General features: G+C 57.9%; 1 protein-coding gene across 1 annotated transcript in view; it reads right to left on the bottom strand.

Moving 5' to 3' along the window:
• TBC1D22A (TBC1 domain family member 22A) overlaps positions 1 to 22,968 on the bottom strand; it is a 316,922-nt gene that overhangs the window by 14,543 nt on the left and 279,411 nt on the right. The window contains exon 12 of the mRNA XM_029205055.1: positions 19,673 to 19,768. Within this exon, the coding sequence (XP_029060888.1) occupies positions 19,673 to 19,768 (96 nt within the window). The remainder of the gene's footprint in view (positions 1 to 19,672; positions 19,769 to 22,968) is intronic.

Raw genomic sequence — 22,968 nt, 5'->3', positions numbered from 1 at the left:
TGGATGGATGGATGGATGGATGGATGGATGGATGGATGGATGGATGGATGGGTGGGTGGGTGGGTGGGTGGGTGGATGGGTGTATGCATGGGTGGATGGATGGATGGGTGGATGGATGGATGGATGGATGGCTGGGTGGGTGGATGGGTGGGTGGATGGATGGATCGACGGATGGATCGATGGATGGATAGATGGATCAGTGGGTGAGTGGATAAATGGGTGGATGGATGCAGGGGCAGGTAGGAGGATGGACAGATAAAATAATAAACAAAACAACATCTGGGATGGTCCTGAAAGTAGGCTGTGGCTCTAACCTTCCCACTGGAAGCCAGCTAGTCCCATGAGCAGCCAACCTCAGCCTGAGCCTGTGGGGCCACAGCTATACCAGATTCCGTACGTGCTCCCAGTGCCTGGCAGAGGGCCCAGCACACAGGAGGCTTATGTTCCATTAGCGCCATTACTGATGCATGAAAACGCGAGCACACTCTGTGCCAGATAGCCATTCCATAGAGCAGAGATTTCAGTCACATTCATGTTTCATCCAGTTGAGTGCTACTTGGGAACTAGTGGAATCTGACACATAAACTGTAATCTTTAAGATATTAGCCAAGTCGATCCCTTCCCTTCCTTTCCTGCCTCCCTCCCTCCCTCCCCAGAAAAACGCAGCACAAAAAAATAATCCAATACTAAATACTAGTACTAATCCAATACTAATCCAATCCCCAATACTAAACGTGGCCAACAAAGGAAAAACCTACACCTTGAAAGAGGTGTTTGCTACAAATGTCTCAGCCCCATTTCTTCTCGCAGAATCGTGGTGCCTGCGATTGGGCAGGCGGGTTGGGGTGTGGCTGGGAGCCCAGGTATGGAGTTGGATTGCCCTGGGGTCTGGTCAGCTGTGTGACCCTGGGTGGTCCATCTCTGAACCCCAGATGTAGGGACAACCCCACCCTCTGGCAGAGCTCTTTCAAGGATTAAAATGTTACATGTAAAGAGCACAGTGAGCTCTGCAAAAGACACACAGAACATGGGGCAGCTCCTGGGAGGACTGGGATCTGGACCTCTCACTTGGGAGGGCAGGACGGTGAGGACAGGTGACCCGATCAAGGCCCTAACCCCGGGCGTGGAGTCTGAATCCCAGGCACCTCGAACTAGCGCCCGCTCAGGGCCGCCTGTTGGCAGGCAGTCGGGACAGGCATGTTTCTTTGGTGGTGGTGGCGGGGGGGCGGGGGGGAGTCGAGTTCTCATAGGACCGACGCACCACCTCAGCACCAAGAACCACGTGGCAAGTGGCCCGCCACCAGCCCAGGCCCAGAGCAGCAACACTGAAGCGTCCAGGACCACCCCCAGGGCCACCATGTCCGGCTGGCGGGCTGCAGGTGGAGGGCAGGCCGGGCAGGGGCAGCTCCCCAGGGCCTGGCCGGCTGCCACACCAGGGAAGCTTCCAGGTAAACAGCCGCCTTCCTGAACCGCCCCCCGTGACCCGGGAGACCTAGCTTAAAACAGGTGGAGCCAACTGGCCACCAGGAAAGAAGCGACAGTTCCACACACACACACTCAGCGCCTGTGCGATCTGATTATTTCCACTGATTTCTAAATACATGCAGCTCAACTTCTGCTCAAAATCACGTCACTGCTCCCAAGGCGAAATCACCTTAGGAGTCGCTGGGCTTCACCGGGGGCGCTGTGGCCGCTTCTCCTGCTCTGTCTCCAGCGTGACAGAGGTGTCACCTAACAATGCAGGGGGTAGTGCGTGCAGAATCAGACTGGTATTTAAGAGTGCGACTCTAACCAAGGGCGGCCATGTCACAGGAGGCGTCATGTTGTTTGACTCTGCGACAGGTTCACAGGCTGGCGTGCACGTCCCAGCAGGAATGAGGTTATTCCAACGGGATTATCTGGAAACATAAACCCAGCACTGGGGGCTCCCCTGGTGGCGCAGTGGTTAAGAATCCGCCTGCCAGTGCAGGGGACATGGGTTCGATCCCTGGTCCGGGAAGATCCCACATGCTGCGGAGCAACTAAGCCCGTGCGCCACAGCTACTGAGCCTGCGCTCTAGAGCCCGCGAGCCACAACTACTGAGCCCGCAAGCCGCAACTACTGAGCCTGTGTGCTGCAACTACTGAGCCCGCAGGCCTAGAGTCCAGTGCTCTGCAACAAGAAAAGCCACCGCAATGAGAAACCCGTGCACAGCAACGAAGAGTAGCCCCTGCGTGCCGCAACTAGAGAAAGCCTGAGCGCAGCAACGAAGACCCAACACAGCCAAAAATAAAAATAAATTAAATTAAAAACAAAACCAGCACCAAGAGCCAAGCCTCTCCCCCGCAGCAACGCCTGAGTACAAACGTGCACGTCGGCTACGGCAGCACCAGTGCAGGCCCACGGCAAGCACTGACCCCCGGACAGGAAGTGGCCGAGAGCAGATGAGGGAGTCTACAGACAGGGGCTGGCCCGTCGCCCTGAGACCCCTGGGGAAGGTGGCTTCACACCTGTCCCCATGGGTCACCCTCCGCACGGCCCCTATCGGGACCCCGTGGGAGCACAGTATCAAAGCTCCTTGTGGAGAACAAGAAGGGTGACAACCCCGCTATGACAGCGATGAAGGAGCTGGGGTCCTCCAGGGCACCTCAGTGCCTGGGCGACGTGGGTCCCGGGCGCGTACCCTGGATAGGGTGTGTGGGACGTGTGGCCGCACGTGGTACCACGCCAGTGCCAACTGTATCCTCTGAGATGCTCCTATCAGCAACCTCCGCCCCAGACACCCCCCCAGCGGTTACTCCTGGGGGAAGTGGCCTTTGGAGGCCTGGTTCCTAATCGGTCACTGAGGAGCCCAGGGGTGACTCAGTGTGGACACACAGCAGTGAAACACACGAGGTCAACTTCTGGCAAAGGCTCGGTGTGGGACTCAGGAGGGTCTTTTCAGGCCAAGGAGCCCAAATCCAGGCTGGGCCACCAGGGGGGATGGCCCCAGCCTCCAGAGCCGGCCGCATGTGGGTTCTAGGCTCCTGCCAGACAGGCAGCTGGGACGCACACAGCTGTCCACTGACACCCTGAGGAGGCTCCCCCAAGGACGTGCCGGCCTGGACGACAAGGGGAGGCACCTGCTGGAGCCCTCACCCCCGAAGGGATAACGTGCCAAGCAGGGCCCCGGGGGGGGGGCGGTGGGGTCACTGCAGACACACGGTTCTCATAGCTTCTCCAGGAAAACACCCACGTCACGCCCAGCTTCAGGTACCCGCGGTCCACTGCCTGACCCACTGCCATGCAAGGTGGGGCGTGTGTCCTTAGCCGGAACACACAAAGCACACAGAGCACAGTGGGCGCGGCCCAGTACCTCCACTGTCACTTTCACAAGCTGTAACTCTGGGCGTTCTCCTTCAGTAAGGGTGGGGGGCCTGGGGGACCCTGAGACGCTCTACCTTCCCAACTCCTTGACTAAGATAGCGGGCCTCAGAATTACAGGGGACTAGGAATCCTTTAGGTGACAGTGACACTAGGGATGAGTCTCCACGAGCACCTGTGCTCCCCCTGCATCCGTGACAATCCTGAGAGCGGGTGCAGGTCCCCATCCCTCAGAGGAAGACGCTGAACCCCACACAGGGACACACTCTGGTCTCGGCTGTGAGGTTCGTCGGGGCTGGAGGTGCTCAGCAGGGTGGGGTCCCTGCTTCGGGCGCAGAGTGTGAGGCTGGGGACGGGGGCAGCATAGCTCCCGCAGACAGAGCCCCAGGAAAGCCTGCCCCAGCAGAGAAGGAAAGATGGGGGGCATGGCGGGGTCCTCAGCTACCTGACAAGAGGCAGCAGGCGTCCCGTCTGCCTGCTGCGAGGGGCGCGAAGAAGGGCGGGAGGCCGGGTGTCTGCAAAGCTCCCGCATCCCGTCCAGCTGGAGCCTCCGCCCCCGCCGGCCCAGCTGAGCATCACACACACTAAATAAGAGAAGACCAAATACTGTTTCTTTGCATGAGGAATTACAAGATCAATGCAACTTCTGTGTGCTATATATCAAAAAACAAACACCCCGAAATTGAATTAAGAAATCCTATCATGTTTGCCCTGAAAATCCTCAAACTAATAAGGGCAACAAAATGAACGTTCCGTACAGTTCAAGAGCTTTGAGGATTGAAAGTGGATCGCAAGGCAGATTTCTTCGAGCACTTCCATCAGTTTCATCTCATCTCTGTTATTTATGAGGCATGAGGGGAGAGGACTTGGTGAGCCCAGGACCTTGTGGTCGAGTTTGTTACCTCTGCGCTGGACCCCCTCCAGGGGCCGGAATGGGTGAGCCAGGCCTGCGGGGGGTGAGCGTGCCACCGGTCGCCACCTCGCCTGGACGGCAGCAGTCCCCGCTCCAGGGCCCCAGGTGTGCTAGACAGTCCCCACCCCCTGCTGCTCTCTGAGTTCCTCTCGGGACCTGGTCCCGGGATGGGCGGGGGGAAGTGGCCACCGCTCGGGGTCACACAGGGGGTGGCGGCCAGGGGCCGAGCCCAGGACTGCTCAGTCACCTGGGCTCTTTGTGCCCCAAGTCTCTGGGTCCGAGGGGGCGTGTGCACAGCTTCATCCCCCAGACACCTCCTGCCACCCACCAGAGCCTCCCCGGAAGGGCCTGGGCCAGGGCCGTGGCCACAATGGGGCTGAGGAGGGGTGGCCATGGCTGGGAGCCGCAGGAAGCTGGCATCCGAGCCCTGCGGTCCCTGTGCTTCTCTGTGCCTCGTTTTCCAGCCTGAAAGGGGGAATCTGAGGCCCCCAAAACCGTTTGCTCTTGCCCGGGACCTGCTCTGCCAACTCCACCCAGCCACCCGGGCAGCCCCTAAACGGCTCCCCCTGGCCAGCACCTCCAGCCCGGACGGCCCTATCAGGACGGTGCTGGCACGTGGCCACGTCCTGAAGGATGAACGGAGCGCGCTCCCCTCCGTGCGGCAACCCCTCCCCGGCACAGAGCCCTGGGGGCCTGGGGGTGCGCGATGGCCTCGTGGAAACCCAGGACGTGGTTAAATGAGGACCCAGGAGAGAGGACGGAACCACTGCGAGGCACAGGGGTTCCTTCCACAAGGCAGCCCAGGAGCCAGCGGCTATCCCAGCTAATCCCGGGTTCGGCAAGAGGACACGGCCGGGGGACGTTTGATTTCTTTCTGTCCCAGGTTTACAGGAAGCGGCACAGGCTTCTCCGCCTTAGCAGCCCATGTACGTGGCTGCTGAGCCTATTAGGGTTGGTTCCATCCCTCCAAGTTTTGCCACCGGAAAATCCTGAATCAGACCTGCCCACATTCAGGAAGGCTTCGAAGCAGTGCGGGGCCCACTGGCACCTGGGGAGGCAGAGTGCCGCCGACCAGCTGGCCCAAGAGCCGCGCACACTTCCCTTACACCCCGACCAGCGCAGCCACGCAGGGCGGCAGGCCCACCCCCAGGCCTGTGTGGTGGTGCTTCCACGCTGGTGTTTTCGTGCGGGTGTCCGTGGAAGGTGGCAGGATGGACCGTGTGACAGCCGAGGGGGGGCTGTGAGGGAGACGTTTTAATAAGGCCCGAGATGTAATTACATTTCTTCAGGGACTGCACAGATGAGCTTCTCCGAGTTGATCTACCTTAGATACCACACACCATTAATGAGATAATAAGGGCCTTTCAATTAATGATTTGAATGGTGGGTGTAATTTTTTTCTTTAATAGCAAGACTAATGCACAGCAGAAATGAGCAGGGAGAGAGATGCTCTCAGCTGCTCTCCACCTCACCGGCAGGGCAGGCTCGTCCTGATGGAGGCTCGGCTGGGAAACCTCCAGACCAAGTGTGCTGTGTCAGGACGCAATCCAGGCCCCGAGGGAGGGAAAGGGCCTCAGTGCTGGGGGTGGAATGTCACTCTCCACCAGGAAAGAGAAATTCTTCCTTTGTGAAAGGGAGGGAAGGGGAGGGAGGGAGGAGGGAGGGAGAGGATGGGGGAGGGGTGAGGGAGGGGAGGGAGGGCAGGTGGAGGTGGGGAGGGGGAGGGGAGGGAGGGAGAAGGGACAGGAGAGGAGGGAGGACCCACCAGTGCTCCCAGGGGTCCTAAAAAGCAGCCCTGCAGAACCAGAGTCACTTCCCCAGCAGATCCCAACTTTGCCTCACAAGCTGGAATTGCCTGGGCCTTCAGAGGCACCCAATAGTGAAAGCCAAAGCCTGCACCGCGGGCAGCCCTTGCTGGGCAAACTCTGGGGACCTGTGTCACGCTCAGGCTCTGGGGCCTGGGGACGGCCACCCCAAGCAGCCCTCAGCAGGGCGGGCTCACAACCTGCTCGGTCCCTGACCCAGGGACTTTCAGAGGTGCCACATAACGAGCAATTAAATGCAGCCAAACTTCACGCTAAATACACTTTTTCTTATACAGCATAAAAGGACTTCAAAAATTATTATTCTGAAATTATTTAGCGGCAAGTAATTCACTTAACTTAAGATCGGCTACGATTCCTAAGAAGTCCTTGTGGGCGCCGGGACTGCTGTGAAGTGACGAGCTCGAACCCACGTTTATGCTCGAACATTGACACGTTTAAATGAAGATGAAGTTGCACAGTGAATGAAATGGACAGGACGATGCGTTTAGAGACGTCACCTGAATGTCTGCTGACTTCACCTTCTGGAGCCCATTCTCTCCAAGTCGCAAAGAACACACGCTGCTTCCTGACAGTGCGCTGGCCGCCCTGCCCCAAGCTTGTGCCCAAACTGGGTCCTGAGGGAGGCTGAATCTCCACGTGAACTCGATGGCCATCCCAGGGAAGCTGCGGCCTTGGTTCAAAATGTGTCATGTAGATAATCCACAGATCCTGAAGATTCTCCCAGGCCTGACAAACAGCGCTACGCTGCCACCTGACAGCGCTGGGGCGTGGGAAATGGCCACCCTCGGCCCGGCCAGGCCCGCTTGCAGACTGGGACGAGAGCTTTAGGGGTCTGAGCTGCGAGCTGACTCTGGACCCCCAGCTGGGGTGACCCCCAGGAAGGCGCAGCCCTCAGAGGGGCGCTGGCAGCCGGCTCCTGGTCGCTCCGCACTGACGGTCAGAAGCGCCTTCTGCCGAGAGGAAGAGCACGTGAACCCGGGGAGAGGCGGACAGCAAGGTCCCAGCTCCAGCCTCATCTGTCAGAGGAGGCCTGGTGGCCCCGCTGTGCCCACAGCGTCCCTGCTGCGCGAGGCAGTGCCTCCGTCTTCCCCGTGTGTCCAGGGCTCAGCCCAGGCAGACGCCACCCGCCCGCCAGGAGAGAGGCAGCGGCAGGCCGAGGAGTTTCTTGTCCGCTTTGTGGTCGTGGATCTTACGGGAAACAGCAGCGGCTCAGCCACGGAGCTCACACCCCTGTGTGTGTCACAGCGCCGTCAGGAGGACGCGGAGAGGGCTCACTGCTGGCCCGGCCCCTGCAGCAGATTCCGCATTTCTGCACTTCGAGAGGAACCCACTTCCACCTGCCAAGGACACTACCCTCCAGCAAGATCGCAAACACACACGGCACTTCCTGTGCACCCAGGTAAGTAGGACGGGACACCGGAGCCGGAGGGAGCTGAGCACCCACCCGTGGCACCCGTGCATGGCGGCACCTCCACGTCACCGTGGCCACCCAGTCCCCCGGATCGGAACCTCTGGGGTTGAGAGCCAGGGGCCATCCGGGACGCCGACTATCGACCAGGATCCCACGAAGAGAAGCATGGCGTTGAGTTCACAGCTCGGGAAACTGTCCAGAGATGGAGACCTGGCGTTTTGCAGACTGAACGGGCCCAATGACCACTCCGGCAGGATGACAGAAAGACACCTCACCAGACGCCTCAAGAGGGGGATGGACAAAAGCCCCCAGAGGCGGGCCATGGGCAGAAGGGAGGGAATACGGGCCGGACGACGGCACTACGTTTCTCAGCGTGCTGGGCACGGAGAGCGCGGAGCGGCGCGTTCAACGGCCAGAGGCGCCGGCGCCACCCTCCAGGCCGCCCCGTCCTCTCCCACCCGGACGCCCCGCCGTGCTCCTGGACTCTGGGGGTGGCAGGGGATCGGGCTGCGGGAGCGCCCTGGGCAGGACGCTGGGAGGACGCTGTGTGCAGTGCCCACTCGTGGGATTTCTGGAGAAGCTGCCGCTTCCAATAAACCACAGCGGGGGTGAACCTGTGAAGAATTCGCAGAGAACGTGGGGACACAACTGCTAAGTCCAAGGGTGACAGGAGGGGACCGACTGACTCCCGTGAGCGGCACTTGGCCCCAACAAGGGGCAGCCCGGCCAGGCCGCCCTCTGACCAGGACGCCGGGAGCCGGGGGCCATGGGGGCAAGAGCGAATCCGCACCTTCCCTTCCTGCTTGAAAAGTCGTTATTTAAATAAATCAAGAAAGAGCTATTTAGGGCTTCCCTGGTGACGCAGTGGTTGAGAGTCCGCCTGCCGATGCAGGGTACATGGGTTCGTGCCCCGGTCCGGGAAGATCCCACATGCCGCGGAGCGGCTGGGCCCGTGAGCCATGGCCGCTGAGCCTGCGCGTCCGGAGCCTGTGCTCCGCAACGGGAGAGGCAACAGCAGTGAGAGGCCTGCGTACCGCAAAAAAAAAAAAAAAAGAAAGAAAAAGAAAGCTATTTATAAAGACACAGGTAAATACAAAACACAAAAGCTAAAGATAACCTAAGATTGAAACTGGCACCTTTTGACGTGAGGGGAAGGTGGGGAGAAGGTATGGCTTGTTTTAGGTGAAAAGGTGTTTAGAACTTTTCGTCTTTTAAAAATATATATACATAAGTAGCTTTAACATTTGTTTAAAAATTATGATGACTGGGCAAGAATACGTGGGGACAGTGCCAACCCCACCCACCCCTCTCCGCTTTCTGTTCGAAAACCCTCTGCTGAGCGGTCTTCTGAGAACTGATGGAAATGCCACACCCGAAGGGAAACCGCTGGACCGCCACGCGAGAATCCTCACATCTGAACTTCAGTGAGAGCCGCGTAACTAAAAAGCTGACACTGTCTCATCTCAGCTCTTGTTAACACGCCTACTGGACCCCGGCCACGCCTGGGGCTCAGGAGCACGTAGCCCATCATGACAGGGCGAGCAACGCAGAGCCTGAGAATCACCACCGAAGGGGTGACAGCACTCATCACGGCATCCCCGCAAGAAGAAAAAGAAAACCGGGCATGGGGAGCAGGTGTGGATAGGTCCCCGGCTCTGCCCCGCGGGCGCTGCCGGCTCAGGCTGTCCGTACAGGGATGTGCACTTTCACTTGGGCCCAAGGCCAGGTGTGGCCAGGTGTGGTCTGGTGATGCGTGGACACAGAGCGGCACGCCGGCTCTCCAGGTGGCAGTTAGCGGCCTGGGTGCAGCCCCGGGGCCACCAGGCCCAGCAGGGCCCCGCGGGCTCGGATTCCGTGTGCTCATCCCCCGGAGAGAGCAGGACCCTCCGCGGTGAGGGCTGATTTAATAAGAGCACAGCCGTGTCTGGGGACGGTCGTGGGACAAAGACTCCCACCTCTGTTCTTCAAACGCCCGTGGAGAGGGCAGTTCTTAAAGGGACACGACCCGTGGGAGGGCAGGGGCCACCGGGGGGCTGGGTGGAGGTGGGGGGCGGGAACCCAGCGAGGGGTGGGGACAGCCAGCTCCTGCCTCCCCTCCCACTCGTCACTCGCTGAGACTACCACGCGCACCGCCACCCACAGGGGCCTGTCCTCGGCGAAGATGGAGAACTACGGAAACATGTCGCAGACACTGGCGTGGCAGGAGGGGCGGGCGGGCGTCAAGGAGAATCCCTCAGATCGGCGAGTCGTCCAGGCCTGTGCGCGGCGGGGACGGCAGGGGGGTGAGGGCCACCTGCCCCAGAGACAACGCACACCGGGCACTCTCCGAAACCAGGCACCTCGATCGGCAAGTCTGGCACGTGGACGGTCACTCCCTCCGCGGCCCAGCCCCTCCTGCCCCGCAGAGAAGGTGCTGCCGCAGGCATCGCACTGTTCCAACGGACCACGAAGCGGACGTGGCCTCCTGCCAACACTAACGGGGCCCGTCCCTGTGACGGAAAGGAGCCCGCGGCCATCGTAACGAGCGCGCAAGAGGCCGCGGTACAGAAGGACCCAAGCCGACTCCACGCGCGGCCACAGGGTCGTCTCTCTTCCCTCCCGCCACAGAAGAGCCTTTGCTTCTCCGGGCTACAAACCCAGCGCCGGCCTCTACGCCTCGTTCACCCTGACCCTGCTGGCTCACTGATGGGTCCCCCAACCCACCGGCACAGGGCACGTCTCAGCACCGGATGACACGGCCGGCAGAGCTCCCATCCTGTGAGCCCGGCCCGGCCCCTGCCCTGCCCTGCAGGCTTCGAGCCCCGGGCTTGAGGGCAGGCAAGGTCCACCTGCCTCCTGAGATGCTCGGCCCGGGATGCCCCCCGCAGCTCCCCGCCGTCCTTCCTGTGTGGACAGACACTTGTCCCAGGTCACGCTCCCCCTCTGCTGGGGGCGGCGTGGTGGCAGAGATGAGGATCCCTGTTGAAACTGCAGGGCGGCAGCAGGCCAGGGCCCAACACTGCAGCATTGGCAGCACTCAGGTGGGCCTCGGCCACTCCTGCCACCCGCCCTTCCCAGCCAGGCCGCCCCTGCCCACCTGCCTGCCCTGTGGGGCGTGAGCGCACCCAGCCACGGCCCTGCCACCCACCCGGCACCGTGCGAGCCCTCTTTCCTAAGAGCTTCACGATGGCACGCTAGACTGCGCGGCAAGGGGTCGGCACCCCTAGAGCTTCTAGTCAGGAAAGGTCCCAACTGACACTCCATCCGCCTCCACGTCCATGCACACCCACACTTCAACACGCGCGCCACCCATGGGAGCACAGGAAAGCACAATCCACCGAAAGATTAGTTTTCAACTGACCCGATTTTGTCTTTAAAATGTCTTGAAATGATAAAGAAAGAGACAATTGATCTTTACATTGACATTTCCTGACATTTGCTGCTTCAAATGAACCCAGGATGAAACACAAACCGTTGGAGGTTAACCCGTGGAAGGCCACTTGGCAGAGCAAACTCAGTGCCACTTGACACAGACGCACACCGGCCCTGGGGCCATTCCTCTGACCCAGCGGGGGGGGGGGGGGGACGCCAGGGGGCTAATTAGCTGCCTCGGGGGGCTGAGTGCACCGCGGATCAAAACAGCAATGGACTTGCCCAGGAGGTGCTGCAGCTCCAAACGCAGGCGAGCAGGCCAGCGCTGGAGGCGAGGCCGTGACCCCACGCTCGAGGCCTCAGTGACGGGGCGTCGGGTGGCCCCCCCCAGGGGTCCCCACGGACAGAGGGCAGGAAGATCTTCCGGAAGGTCCCGCCGACGCCGTCTGGTTTCAGAGCAAAGGGAAGGAACAGAGTGGGGACGGGCAAAGGCGCGCAGAGGCGGCCCCTCCATCCTGTCGGAGGCCCCGAGACCTCACGGTCGCGGACACCCCACACCCACGGGGCAGAGGACACTCGCCGGGGGTGACGGCCCCCACAGGTGTGAGCACAGGCTGTCTCCGCTCCACCCGCTTCCACGCGTAATTCCGAAACTGCGGCTGATCTTCAAAGGCCCGGAAGTCCAACCTGACAAAGGCTCTAGCTGACGGGCATTTACATGGAGGCCTCTGGCAAAGCAAACGAATTCCACGGGGCTGCGGCCAGAGGCTGAGCACACCGGGCGCCGGCGTCCAGGCCGGAGGACACGTAATGGGCGAGGACAGGTGAGCGGTGAGGTCGCTTGGCCCTGTGTCTGCACGCTGAGCCCGGCTCCGTCTCCTCAAAGCTCAGGCTTTGGACCTTGTTGTCTTTCTTTCTGTCTTTGTAAATCAGAGGTGCCCCAGAGATTCTTTTAATGGCTTTACTAGTAGGCTCTTTACCAAAGATCCCAGAAGTCTGCGGTGAGGGCGGCGTGCTGAGTGCAGGGCCGGGCCGGGGGATGGGGAGGCCAGCTGGGAGGGGCTTGAAGGTCACGTACTGGAATCCAGCCCAGTCTGCACACAGACCCCGCATGGTTATTTAGAAACGACCTCGTCTAACCCTTCTCTGAAGATAAGGAACCAATGGCTTGGCAGAAAGAAGCCTGGTCCAATGAGTACAACACAGGCTTTGAGGGTGACCAATGGGCTAGACCAGGCGGGGCCAGAACCCTCCACCTGGCCAAAGGGAGGGGACAGCTGGGGCGCTGTGCGCAGCTTCCGAGCCGCCACGGGCAGGCGGGAGCACACCGGTGGCCACTGGGAGTCCTCACATGAGACGGACACACGTCTCGGCCCTGGGGACCCCGTGGTGTGCACGCCTGTGTCTGCATGTGCACATGTGTGTGAGCTGAGGGACAGAGCCTGTGGGGATCCCGGTGCAGTGGGACCTGCTGAGACGCCCAGAGGATACTGAGGGACCTTGGAGCCCAGCGTCACTGAGCAGGGCCCCCAGCCAGGCGCCTCACAAAGGGGTCTCACCTGCCTAAGGCGGGAATGAACCCGGGTGAGAAAACCGTGCTGACTACTCACTGAGAAGACGTGGAAAATACAACAGACATTCAAACAGGAAAATTAAAATGTCTGTAATTCTACTAACCTAAACTAAATGATGCAAACACTGTGACCTGCTTCTGTTAAGTCTTTTTTTTTATTTTTATTTATTTATTTATTTTATTATTTATTTGGCTGTGTTGGGTCTTAGTGGCAGCATGTGGGATCTAGTTCCCTGACCAGGGACTGAACCTGGGCCCCTGCATTGGCAGCATGGAGTCTTAGCCGCTGGACCACCAGGGAAGTCCCTGTTAAGTCTTTTTATTGTGCACATAAGACAAGCAAACTTGGGATCATTTCTACATGTATATACACATGTAAATATATATGCATTTTATATATATGTACACATGTAGGTGTGTTCCCTATATGTGTAGTGTATAGATTTGTAATGTTGAGCACATGTACACATATTTTATACACACATACATATGCATGTTATGTTTACATGTGTAGATCATGTGTGCATCTTACGTGTGTACATGTATGTGCTTATACACGTGTATATACAGACGTGTTTTGTACATACACAAGATGGTGTGTGTTTTACATGCATGGACATATACAGACGTGTGTGTGTGTGTGTGTGTAGATGTGTGTGATTGTGGATTGCACTTCTCCCCCCACATGGAAACATCCTGAGAGCACTTTCTAACATCAGTGACCATTACTTGAAGATGTGATTTTTGGTAGTTAGAAAATATTTCAACAGCAACGTACGATAATCCAGGGCACTCTTCTGCCAACGTTGGATATTCAGGCTGTTGGCGATTTGTTTTCCTGTAATTATAAGCAAGCGGAATTACCGGATCAAAGGTAAGGCTCTTGGGCTTCCCTGGTGGCGCAGCGGTTGGGAGTCCGCCTGCCAATTCAGGGGATATGGGTTCGAGCCCTGGTCTGGGAAGATCCCACATGCCGCGGAGCAACTAGGCCCGTGAGCCACAACTACTGAGCCTGCGTGTCTGGAGCCTGTGCTCTGCAACAAGAGAGGCCGCGATAGTGAGAGGCCCGCGCACCGCGACGAAGAGTGGCCCCCACTTGCCACAACCAGAGAAAGCCCTCGCACAGAAACGAAGACCCAACACAGCCAAAAATAAATAAATAAATAAAAAAAAAAAAAAAAAAAAAGAGTAGGGTTGGTTCTTCCTTTCTATTAAACTCAGGAGAAGCTACTGAATCTCTTAAGACCCCCCCGTGCCTTGATGCCGCTGGTTTACTGCTAGGATGTTACAACAACAGTGAGCAGGGAGGCGTGCACACAGCTGCCCTGACCTTGGGGGGCCTGGCTGCAGGGCTGCCCCTGGCTGGCATCTGGAGCTTGGCTCCTGAGAGCTGGAGCTGTGTCTCCGGGGCCAGCCTGCCAAGCCTGCCTGCACCAGCCACATGACGCACGGTGAGCACTGGCTGTCCTTCCGGGATCTGGAATTTTGGTGGGCAGAGGGTGCCTCCACCACCTGCCCCAGTACCAACCTTGGGCCTGGGCTTCCATCAGCTCCTGGAGGGAGGCGGGCTCCGCGGGGCTCCGGCGGGGAGGGCGTGAGGAGACGCCCGTCCACGCACTTCCTAAGCCATTCATTTACTTTACCGTTGGTCCCTTCACGCCTTTTATCGTAAGCTGACTTTATTTTTCCACCTCTAACGTCTTCAGTTAAAGAGTTACTAGGCTTTTAAAAGAAAACGTTTTTAAATAATAAAAGGCATTTCGCCCGTGAATTTGTTTACAAGCCCAGCACAGGCCACACCCCACGCATTTTTTTTTCCTTCCCTTTGCCGGTCACCAATTATTAGGGCGTTTCAAATATTTTGTGATGGGCCTGATTGAGGTTCACTGATAGAAGAAGGGGACGAAGAACTGCAAATGTGAACTTTACCGACAGTAAAGCGGAGTCTCTAAGGTCCCATACGTTTCTAAATTTATTCTATAATTACAGGATCACTTTCACCTTGACCCATGTATTTTGAAGAGGGCTCTCTAATTTCCAAATGCTTCATTACTCAGGTTTAACTTTATTATCTAGTTTTAAAGGATTATGCTCAGTAAATGCAGTCCGTATTATTCCGGTTTTTCAGATTTTGACAATTTTTATGGTCTAGATCAGACGATTAATTTTGTAAATGCTCCACAAACTCTTAAAAACAGATGCATCTCTGTAGGATCTCTGTAGGATCTGAATTCAGATCCTACCCAGAGCTTTTAAGCCGTCAGACCCACAGCAGCCTCATTTTTTATCCTCATCAAATATTCTGAGCCTCCTCCTGCGGCTGCTCCATTCGATGTCTTTCTGTTTGTAAAATTTTAGACTCAGGTTTAACCTGCAGACAGAGGGAGACTTTGACAAAGTGAGGCGTGGACCACCGCGTCCAACACCCCAGAGCCTCCGCCAGACAATGTCTAACAGCAGAGGCACCTCTGAGCCGCGGGCCGCGCTGCGGACTGTGGCCGCTTCCCCCTCGAAGTCAAGGGGAAGACCGCCAACCTCGCTGTCCCCGAGTCTGCGTGGGCTGCCCATCCGTCCCTCTAGGTTCCACGTGTCTCACGCCCTGTGGGCGTGTCCACCTCCCACCCCAGGTCCCGCCCCCGCCCCCTTAGGGCTCCTCCTCCAGCCTTACGGCCCCGCCTCCTACTGCACCGGGTCCGTTCCCACCCCTGGCTCCCCTGCCCTGTTAAGGAAGCCGCCTGGCTCCCTCGTGCCCTCTCAGGCTCCTCTCCTGATCACCACCCACACCCCGACCCCACACGCTCAGCCCCAGCTTCACTAACTTCCTTCCCTTGCAGAGCAGGCCGGTACCTGATCCGCTCTAGATCCGGGTCCTTGGTTCTAGCTCCCCAACCTGCTCCCGCACCTGATTTATTACTCCCATCCCTGACCCCTGGCCTCACAATACACAACGCCCTGCTGTCCCTGCCCAGTCCACCCCCAGCCAGCCCAACCCCTCGTGCGTGGAAACGGAGTCTCGTGACAGACAGCACAGGGCCCAGCGCAGAGGGAGGGCCTGAGGGGACATCAGAGGGGCCAGGGACATCAGAGCAGACAGAGGCCTCCCGCTGGGCACTGCCCCTGCCTGTCCCCACCTGGTCCCCACCGAGCGGCAACCTGCGATCACAGGAGACAAGGGGAAGGGCCTGCACGAGAGGAGGCCCCAGCTCCAGGGGTGCGGGGCACGGCGGCCACCGCTCACACACTGAGCCCCCTCCGTGGACCGGCTGGGGTTTCCAGGCGGGGCCCTACACCCGGCCTCACCCCGGGCTCACAGCCTCTCGGGGCTGGCGGCCACCACGCGTGCACGGGAAGCCGTTTCTCCCCATGAGGCTCGTCGTTCACCAGCAAATATGCAGCGGCCGATTACCTTCTCAGAAATATTTACAGACCTCTGAGCTCCCGAGGTCCCCGCAGAGAAGGCCCCTGATTGCACTGGAAGTTCCACGCTCTGTTTACCACAATTAATTGCTTTGTCTCCTCTGAAAAACAAAGCACGGTATGCTGCTGCCTCTTTTGCATCTAAGGGACTTGGCCTCTTCTAAATCCAGAAGCACGATGACAGTTCCTACGCGGGGAGAAACTTCCATGTCACAAAGCACCTCTGCAGCCACGCTGCCGGGTCACCCCCGGGAGGCAGTGGGGTAGGAATGATCCCCCCTGGGTGCTGCCCTCCCCACCAAGCAGCAGGCCCAGGGCGAACCAGGCTCTGCGGGCTGTGAATGAGGACCGGGGGCCCGCACAGGGGCTGTCGGACCTCCGATGTCCTGGGACACCAGGACAAACTAAGCAGCTCAGACTTTGGGGGGATAAACTAGAATGATTTTCTAGGGTTGTGCGTTACCAACTGTTTTATAAGCTGCCCTTATGAATCAGACAAAGAACCCGGTAAGGCCAGCACCTCCAGCGCACCTGCATCCCCGCCGGAGAGGAGGAACGATCAGGGGCACATGGCAGCTCTGGCTCGGGACCTGAGCCCAGCCCTTCAAAGGCATCTTCAGCCACGTGCACCCATCCTCTCTGGGCCCCAAGTTCTTACTGTGGGGCACCCCACAGAGGGGAGGGACCAGGTCAGCGTGCCAGCCGCACCACCAGGGGACACAAGACTGGGCACAGGGGGCTCCTTCCCCCACAGGCCCTACAGAATCTGGTTAGAAAAAGGCAGCCGGGGAGAGAATCAGGCTGCGGGCGCTGAGGCTGGGACCTCCGTGGCTGGTGGGGTGGGAACAGGGGCCTGGGGGAAGAGGTCGGCTTCGGACATCCAGGGTGTGTGCAGCACCTGCGGGCTGCATTCGGGCAGAGCTGGGGACCCGTCACCTGCAGGACGGACGGCACAAGGTCTGCCCGGGGGACAGCGAATCCTCGGAGACAAGTACAAGGTCCCTGGGGCACCAGATCTCAGGGCAGGAGTGACTGTCCACTCCGGGAGGTGCCTCCCTCCAACCAGATGACCCAGCGACCCTCCCGTAGGTCCACAGAACTGGACACAACCAGACCCCTGGGCTGGGCAGGTCTCAGAAGCCGAAGCACACGAGAAGAGGTGGGACCCCAACTTCACTGAGCTTCTGGGAACTGGATGCAGGAAGCCAAGCCCATGCCCCCCCGCACTCCGCCAAAAGTACCCACACCGCTGGGCGTGCTGAACGCTAGGAGGACTCTGTCTTCCTCCTGAAGACGCCCCTCAGGAAATGACTGTTCCCACGGAGATGACACAGCAGCGTGCCATTTCCCAACTCTGCAGAGACTGAGGGCCTTTAAAGCCTCTTCCATGGATGTTCCACTGCGGGACTCTCAAGCTGTCTTCCGTGCACACAGAATCATGTTCCTAAAATGCCACGATTGCACACGCAATCGCCCCGTGCCCGCCAGGGCTCCAAAGGTGCTTTATTTGTTTTCTCTTCTTGTTTACTTTCCCATTCAGTTCAATTCCCCACAATGCAGTGTGTTCACAACACGCCCTGCATCCAACCCTATGACATCCAGGCCTGAGTTCGGGGGAGAATCAACCTCATGGCTCCTCCGAGGTCTGGCGCACCGGCTGCTGTGCCGCGCTTGTCCCCTGGCTTCGGTGAGCCTCGAGTTAAGAGAGCAGGGCCCTGGGAGGCCAGCAAAGCGTTCTAACCAGCCGCCTAGTAGCACCCTCCAGTTACAACAGGGCAGCATCTCTGGCCAGAAAGCAACACGAGAGCGAGCGATGGGCAAGGGGCTCGTCTTCACGTCTTCCAAGGCCACCAGGGACGCAGTCACGTCAGGTGGGGCGGCCACACTGCAGAGCCCTGGGCAGCCCTCCACGGGCTCCTGCGCGTGGGGCGGGAAGACAGGAAGGCCAAGCGGGGCGGCCCAGCACCACCCACCCGTGGGCACGTCCTCCCACCCAGCTCAGGGACCCTCGCGTCCAGGGCTGCTCCTGGCGGCCCTGGACCCTGGCAGCACCGTCCCTGTTTGTGGAGCAGCAGGAAGAAACGCAGGGCAGGACCCTTTGCACGAGGTCACTACCAGCTTCAGGTCCCTGTCCCCAGCTGGGACTCACGCCGGCGGGCAAGGGCCATTTCTCAGGCACGTGAGGCTCAGGGGCCACCCAGCGTTGGGGGGTCACGAGCGGTTCCTGGGACAATGACGAGCCTTGGGCTCAGCGCACTCCCTACACTCTTTCCGAACCACCGACCCCCACCAGGTGCGGGCCCCGCGAGGGCAGTGATGCCTGGCTGGGGCCTCCCAGAACTGTTTCCCCAACCAGAGAAGTCCCAGCGTAACTGAGGCAGCAACATCTGAGCCACCGTCAGCCTGGGGGACTCGGGCACCTGCATCACCTGTCATCCAGGTGAGAGCTAGCCGGGCGCAGGTGTGGACGCTGGCCCGGGTCACCAGGGAGGCGGGGCCCTTCTCCCTTCCAACCAACGGCCCAGCCGGTCTGTGGGCTCCCCCGCACCTCCATGGACAGCGGGCCCTCGGGGGGCCCCGTCGGCCGCCCACGGTCATCCCCCCTCACTCGGCGACGCAGGCCGGCGCCGGGCTCTCTCGGCACTGCCACGTGCCCAACGCAGAGTGACCCAGGGGGCCGCAGGCCTCCCACGAGGGCAAGGGGGCAGGGCAGGAGGCTGCCTTCTCCCCAGTTCACAGACAGCAACCGGAGGTGGGAAGGGGCAGGGCGGGGCGAAGGCCGCCCTGGAGCCAGGCTCCCACAGCGCGGCTCCCGCGGCCACGGCCGGGCCTGTGCTGACAGCAAGGGCAGGAGCCGGCATGAGAAAAGGGACCAGGTCTCGCCATCTAGCACCTCGGGGCGGGGCAGGCTGGGCGCTGGGCTCTGCTGGCCCGGACAGAGGCCCTCCCCATCCACCGTCCTGGTGGCCGAGATGGAAAGCGCCTGGGCGCTGCGGCAGGGCTGGGTGGCTTCCCACGGCCCTCGGCGGGTGGAGCAGGGTCCTCAGAGCGTCTGACAAGCATGGGAGCTGAGGGGCCACGGGCCAAGCGAGCTGCCCAGTGTCACCACACTGTGGCCTGGGACAACAGGGCCTCCTTCCCTGTCCCCTCACCTGAAAGATGAGGGGCTCGAGGAGGTGAAGCAGCCAGAGAGTGACCCCCAGACAGTGAGGGGCAGAGCCTGGTTCCTGGTCCCCTCCGCTGGTGTCTCCTCACTGCACCCCAGGCGGCCCGCCCTCCCAGGGGTCAACACTGCCCACAGTACCACCGCACAGGCACACCTGGGGGTGGGGACGGGGTGGGGGATCGGCCCACCTGGAGCCCCTGGGTCGAGCACAGAGCCTCTGATGGATGGGGGCGAGTGTAGCTGTCCCACGGAACCGCTGAGGAAACGTGGCTCAGAGAGGCTAGCAACCACCCCTGGGTCACACAGCCACCAAGTGCCGGGCAGCCAGGCCATGCGATCACGCGGCCAGCCCCTTCCCTAACGCCCCACTCCCCACAGCTGCCACGAGGCTCCCAGGAGCCCCCGGGCCATTCTGCTGAGGACACACACCGGCCGGCTCAGGAGGTATCTCCTGGAGTCCACGACAGCACGTTTAATAAGGCCAGTGTCGGCAGAGCCCAGGCCCCACGTGATCTGTGCCCTCGGCCGTGGAGTCTCAGGCAGCAGGTCAGCGGTGACCTCAGGCAGCCCGTCTCCAAGCTCCTCCACAAATAACCCTGTGAACTAAATCTAATACACCTCTCTCCCAGCAGGAAATCACACTCGGGTTCTTCTGAAAAGGCATTTACTTACTTGAAAATCTCGTTCTCCCAGTATTTCTTTCCTCCATCTCACGAGAAAAGCAGCACACACGTACAGGTGGAAATGTGCGAAGCCCTCAGGTTCCGACTGCAAGAGAGAACAGCCGAGAAGGTCAGCGTGCAGCCCAGACAGGCTGGCCAGGAACACAGAGCGGGGCCGGCTTGCTCGCTTTTTTACTCAAGGCCTCCGTTTCTAATTCTCATCTCATTAAAATAAGGACAATTTTCTCTCTAATCGGGCAGCGGGACACAGCGGATGTGCCCGGCGACCGGGTGCTCGTTTGCTTTCTTGCACGGATGATGGGCAGCAACGATAAAAGGCCAGTCCGAGGGGCCCCCATTCTATGCACCCCGTGAGAAGGGACCCGTTTTCCCCACAGAGGCCGATCACTCAGCCCTGAACGAAAGGCAAGAGCAGAGCAGGCGTCCGGCCCGGGCACCGCCCGGAAACGATGCTGACCGGAAGTGTGGGGCAGCGAGCATGCTGCGTTCCCCCCGAGTGGTCACCTGCACCCCTCCTCACTGCTCCCCGCGCTGCCAGGACAGACCTGGCAGTGGGCAGGGTGGGGAGAGGCAGACCCAGGGAGATGGGATAGAAGACCACGGAAATCATAAAATTCCAACTTGTTAGTGAGTTGGGACAAGGGGGTTCAGCACAGCTGTGAAAAGAGGTCAGATGCTAGATGGTCTGACGGTTGAGCCAACAAAATACGCTGATGAATGCGGGACCTATGGGGTAGGAGACAAAGAGGAACCAAGGATAACACCAACGTCCTTGGCCTGAACAAGCGCAAAGAGGAAGCCGTCGTTTCCTAAGAGGAGGAAAGGTTTGTGGGAAAGGGTGCAGGAGAAAGTGTGTTGATGGGAAGGTTGTGAGTCTGTCCTGTGGACACGCACCTGCTAGGCACCCGAGTGCAGCCGTCGGGCAGGCAGTGGGATAGATGAGTCCAGGGTGTGTTACCGAGTCCAAGCTGGCTCTGCTCGCCGCACGACAGGCCAATAAATCGGAGACGAGGTGTTGAGGCAGGGAATGTGACTTTATTTGGAAAGCCAGCAGACTGAGGAGATAGCAGACTAGTGTCTTTGTAAAACCATCTTATCGGGGTTTGGATGCCAGTTTCTTTTATAGCACGGAGAGGAGGAGGAGATGAGAAGTAAAGTGAAAGGGCCGTAAGTTTTGCAAATATCCCCTGGAATAATGGCCAGTCTCAGGGAGGGGATGTGTCGATTTCTTCTTTCTTGTAGCCAGCCATCCACAGGTGGAACAGGGTCCGGATGTTTCCCTGAACAAAGGCACTTTGGTTTAACATTCAGGGGGCAGGGTTCCCCAAGGCAGGCCACTGTGTATAGACAGTATCCTTTTAGTGAACAAAAGCAGCAGAAAACAAAGGTTAAAGTAAAAGAAACAGATGCAACATGTAGTCAGAATTGGCTCTTCCCTGTTACAAGTGCCAGAGGATGTGGCCCCACGGTCCAGGACACAAGTTTACACTGAGGGCCTAACGGAACGAGCAGGGAGCTGGGAGGAGTGTGAGGTGCTGCCAGAGGGTCAGGTAACACGAGCCCGGGGATGTGACTGACCACTGGGTTTAGCCACATGGAGGTCACTGGCAGGTCACACTGCCTGGAGTGTTAGAGGGTGCTGAGGAGATAAAGCCAGAGACGGGAGTGTGCTTCTGCGTCCCACTGCCCTGTGCTGGCCGAGCTGGCATCGGCAGGTCGAGCAGAGCTGCTGCAGTGCGGCGGCATCCTCGCCTTCTGCTTCCTGACTTAACAGCGACCGGGCCGCTGCTTTGCACCTTACGTGCCGGAGAAGGAAGCTGTTTCACACTAGAACTTTGTGTAGATAACGCGTGGCAGGTTAGGTCGGTGCCCTCCTATTCCTAATTTACTAGAGTTCTTATGGATGGTTACAGAATTTCATCCGATGCTTTTCCTGAATCAACTGAGACAATAAGATTGTTTTCCTTTAATCTGTGAACGTGGTGAATTACATTAGTATCAGAGTTTCTTTAATGTTGAACCAACCTTGCATTCCCGGTAAGCTCGATTTGGTCACAGTAAGTTATATTTTTTAATCACAGCTGGGCCCTGTTGGCTGATCTTTCATTTAGGATTTCTGCTCTCACACTTACAGAAAACTGGCCTCTCATGTTCCCTTCTAGAACCATCCTTGTCTACTTTAATCATGAAGGTTGTGTTTGTCTCTTTCCTCCTCCTCTTCTCAGAGTCTGTACGAGACCGGGATACCTGTCCTTCGAAAGTTGGCTAGAAATGGGCTGGGCATGATGTCTTCTTTGTGGAAAGGTCTGTATTCCTGATTCAATTTCCATATGATTATAAAACACTTCAGACTTTCTAAAATTTTTGAAAACTTTTCTTTTTGTAGGAATTTGCCACCTACAAGGTTGTTCATAATATTCTATTTTTCTTTGAACCTCTGCTGCATTTGCAGCATCTAGACATTTCTTCTAAAATCATTATCCTTCTTGAAATGCAACCTTTAGAAGATCCTCTAATGAGAGGTCTTTTGGCAGTAAACCCTTTCAGCTGTCGTCTAAAAATGTCTTTATTTCATTCTCATTCTTGAAAGATAGAACTGTTGGTTATTACTTTTAAAGATGTTAAAAATGACATCTTTTGGCCTCCACTGTTTAAAGCTATCAATCTATTTGTCATTCCCTTGCAGGAAATCACACTTTTCTTTCTGGCTGCTTTTGAGATACCCTCTTTGTCTTGGATGTTTTGCATTTTCCTTATAATATTTATTCTGCTAGAGATATCCTGAGAATGGGCTGCTTTCATCAGTTTTGGAAAACTATCATCCACTATCTCCTATCAAACATCCATCTGCCCCCTGCCATTCTCTGCATTTTCTCAGAACCCAGGTCAGGCAGGTGTGAGGTCTTTTCACTCTGCTCTCCATTTCACTTAACCCCTCTTTTTATATGTTCCATCTCTTTGTTTGTCTGGGAGAATTACTTTCTTCAAATCTTTCCTCCAACTTACTAGTCATCTCTTCAACTGTATCACAATTCCTGTTTAACTCACCCATTAAATTTGAGACTTGCTTCTCTTCTCAGACCTGCTTTGTAAATCACGAGTTTCCCTTTCCTCCTCCTTTTTCATCCACTATGTTCCTTTTTATCACTTTAAACATGTTAAACTTATTTTCTAGCACATCTCAGATCACTTTAAAGTCTGTAGTCTTTGTAGATCTCTTTCTTGCAGCTTGTTTTCTCTGCTGAGTCTTGCTCTTAGTGGCCTGCCTCCTTGTACTTTAGTGAT

Source organism: Monodon monoceros, unplaced genomic scaffold (genome assembly GCF_005190385.1).
Source record: "Monodon monoceros isolate NGI ecotype Baffin Bay Population unplaced genomic scaffold, NGI_Narwhal_1 Super_Scaffold_6, whole genome shotgun sequence".
NCBI classification, from domain to species: Eukaryota; Metazoa; Chordata; class Mammalia; order Artiodactyla; family Monodontidae; genus Monodon; species Monodon monoceros.
The sequence above is the reverse complement of the archived record's forward strand: the minus strand, read 5'-3'. Positions and strand labels throughout refer to the sequence as shown.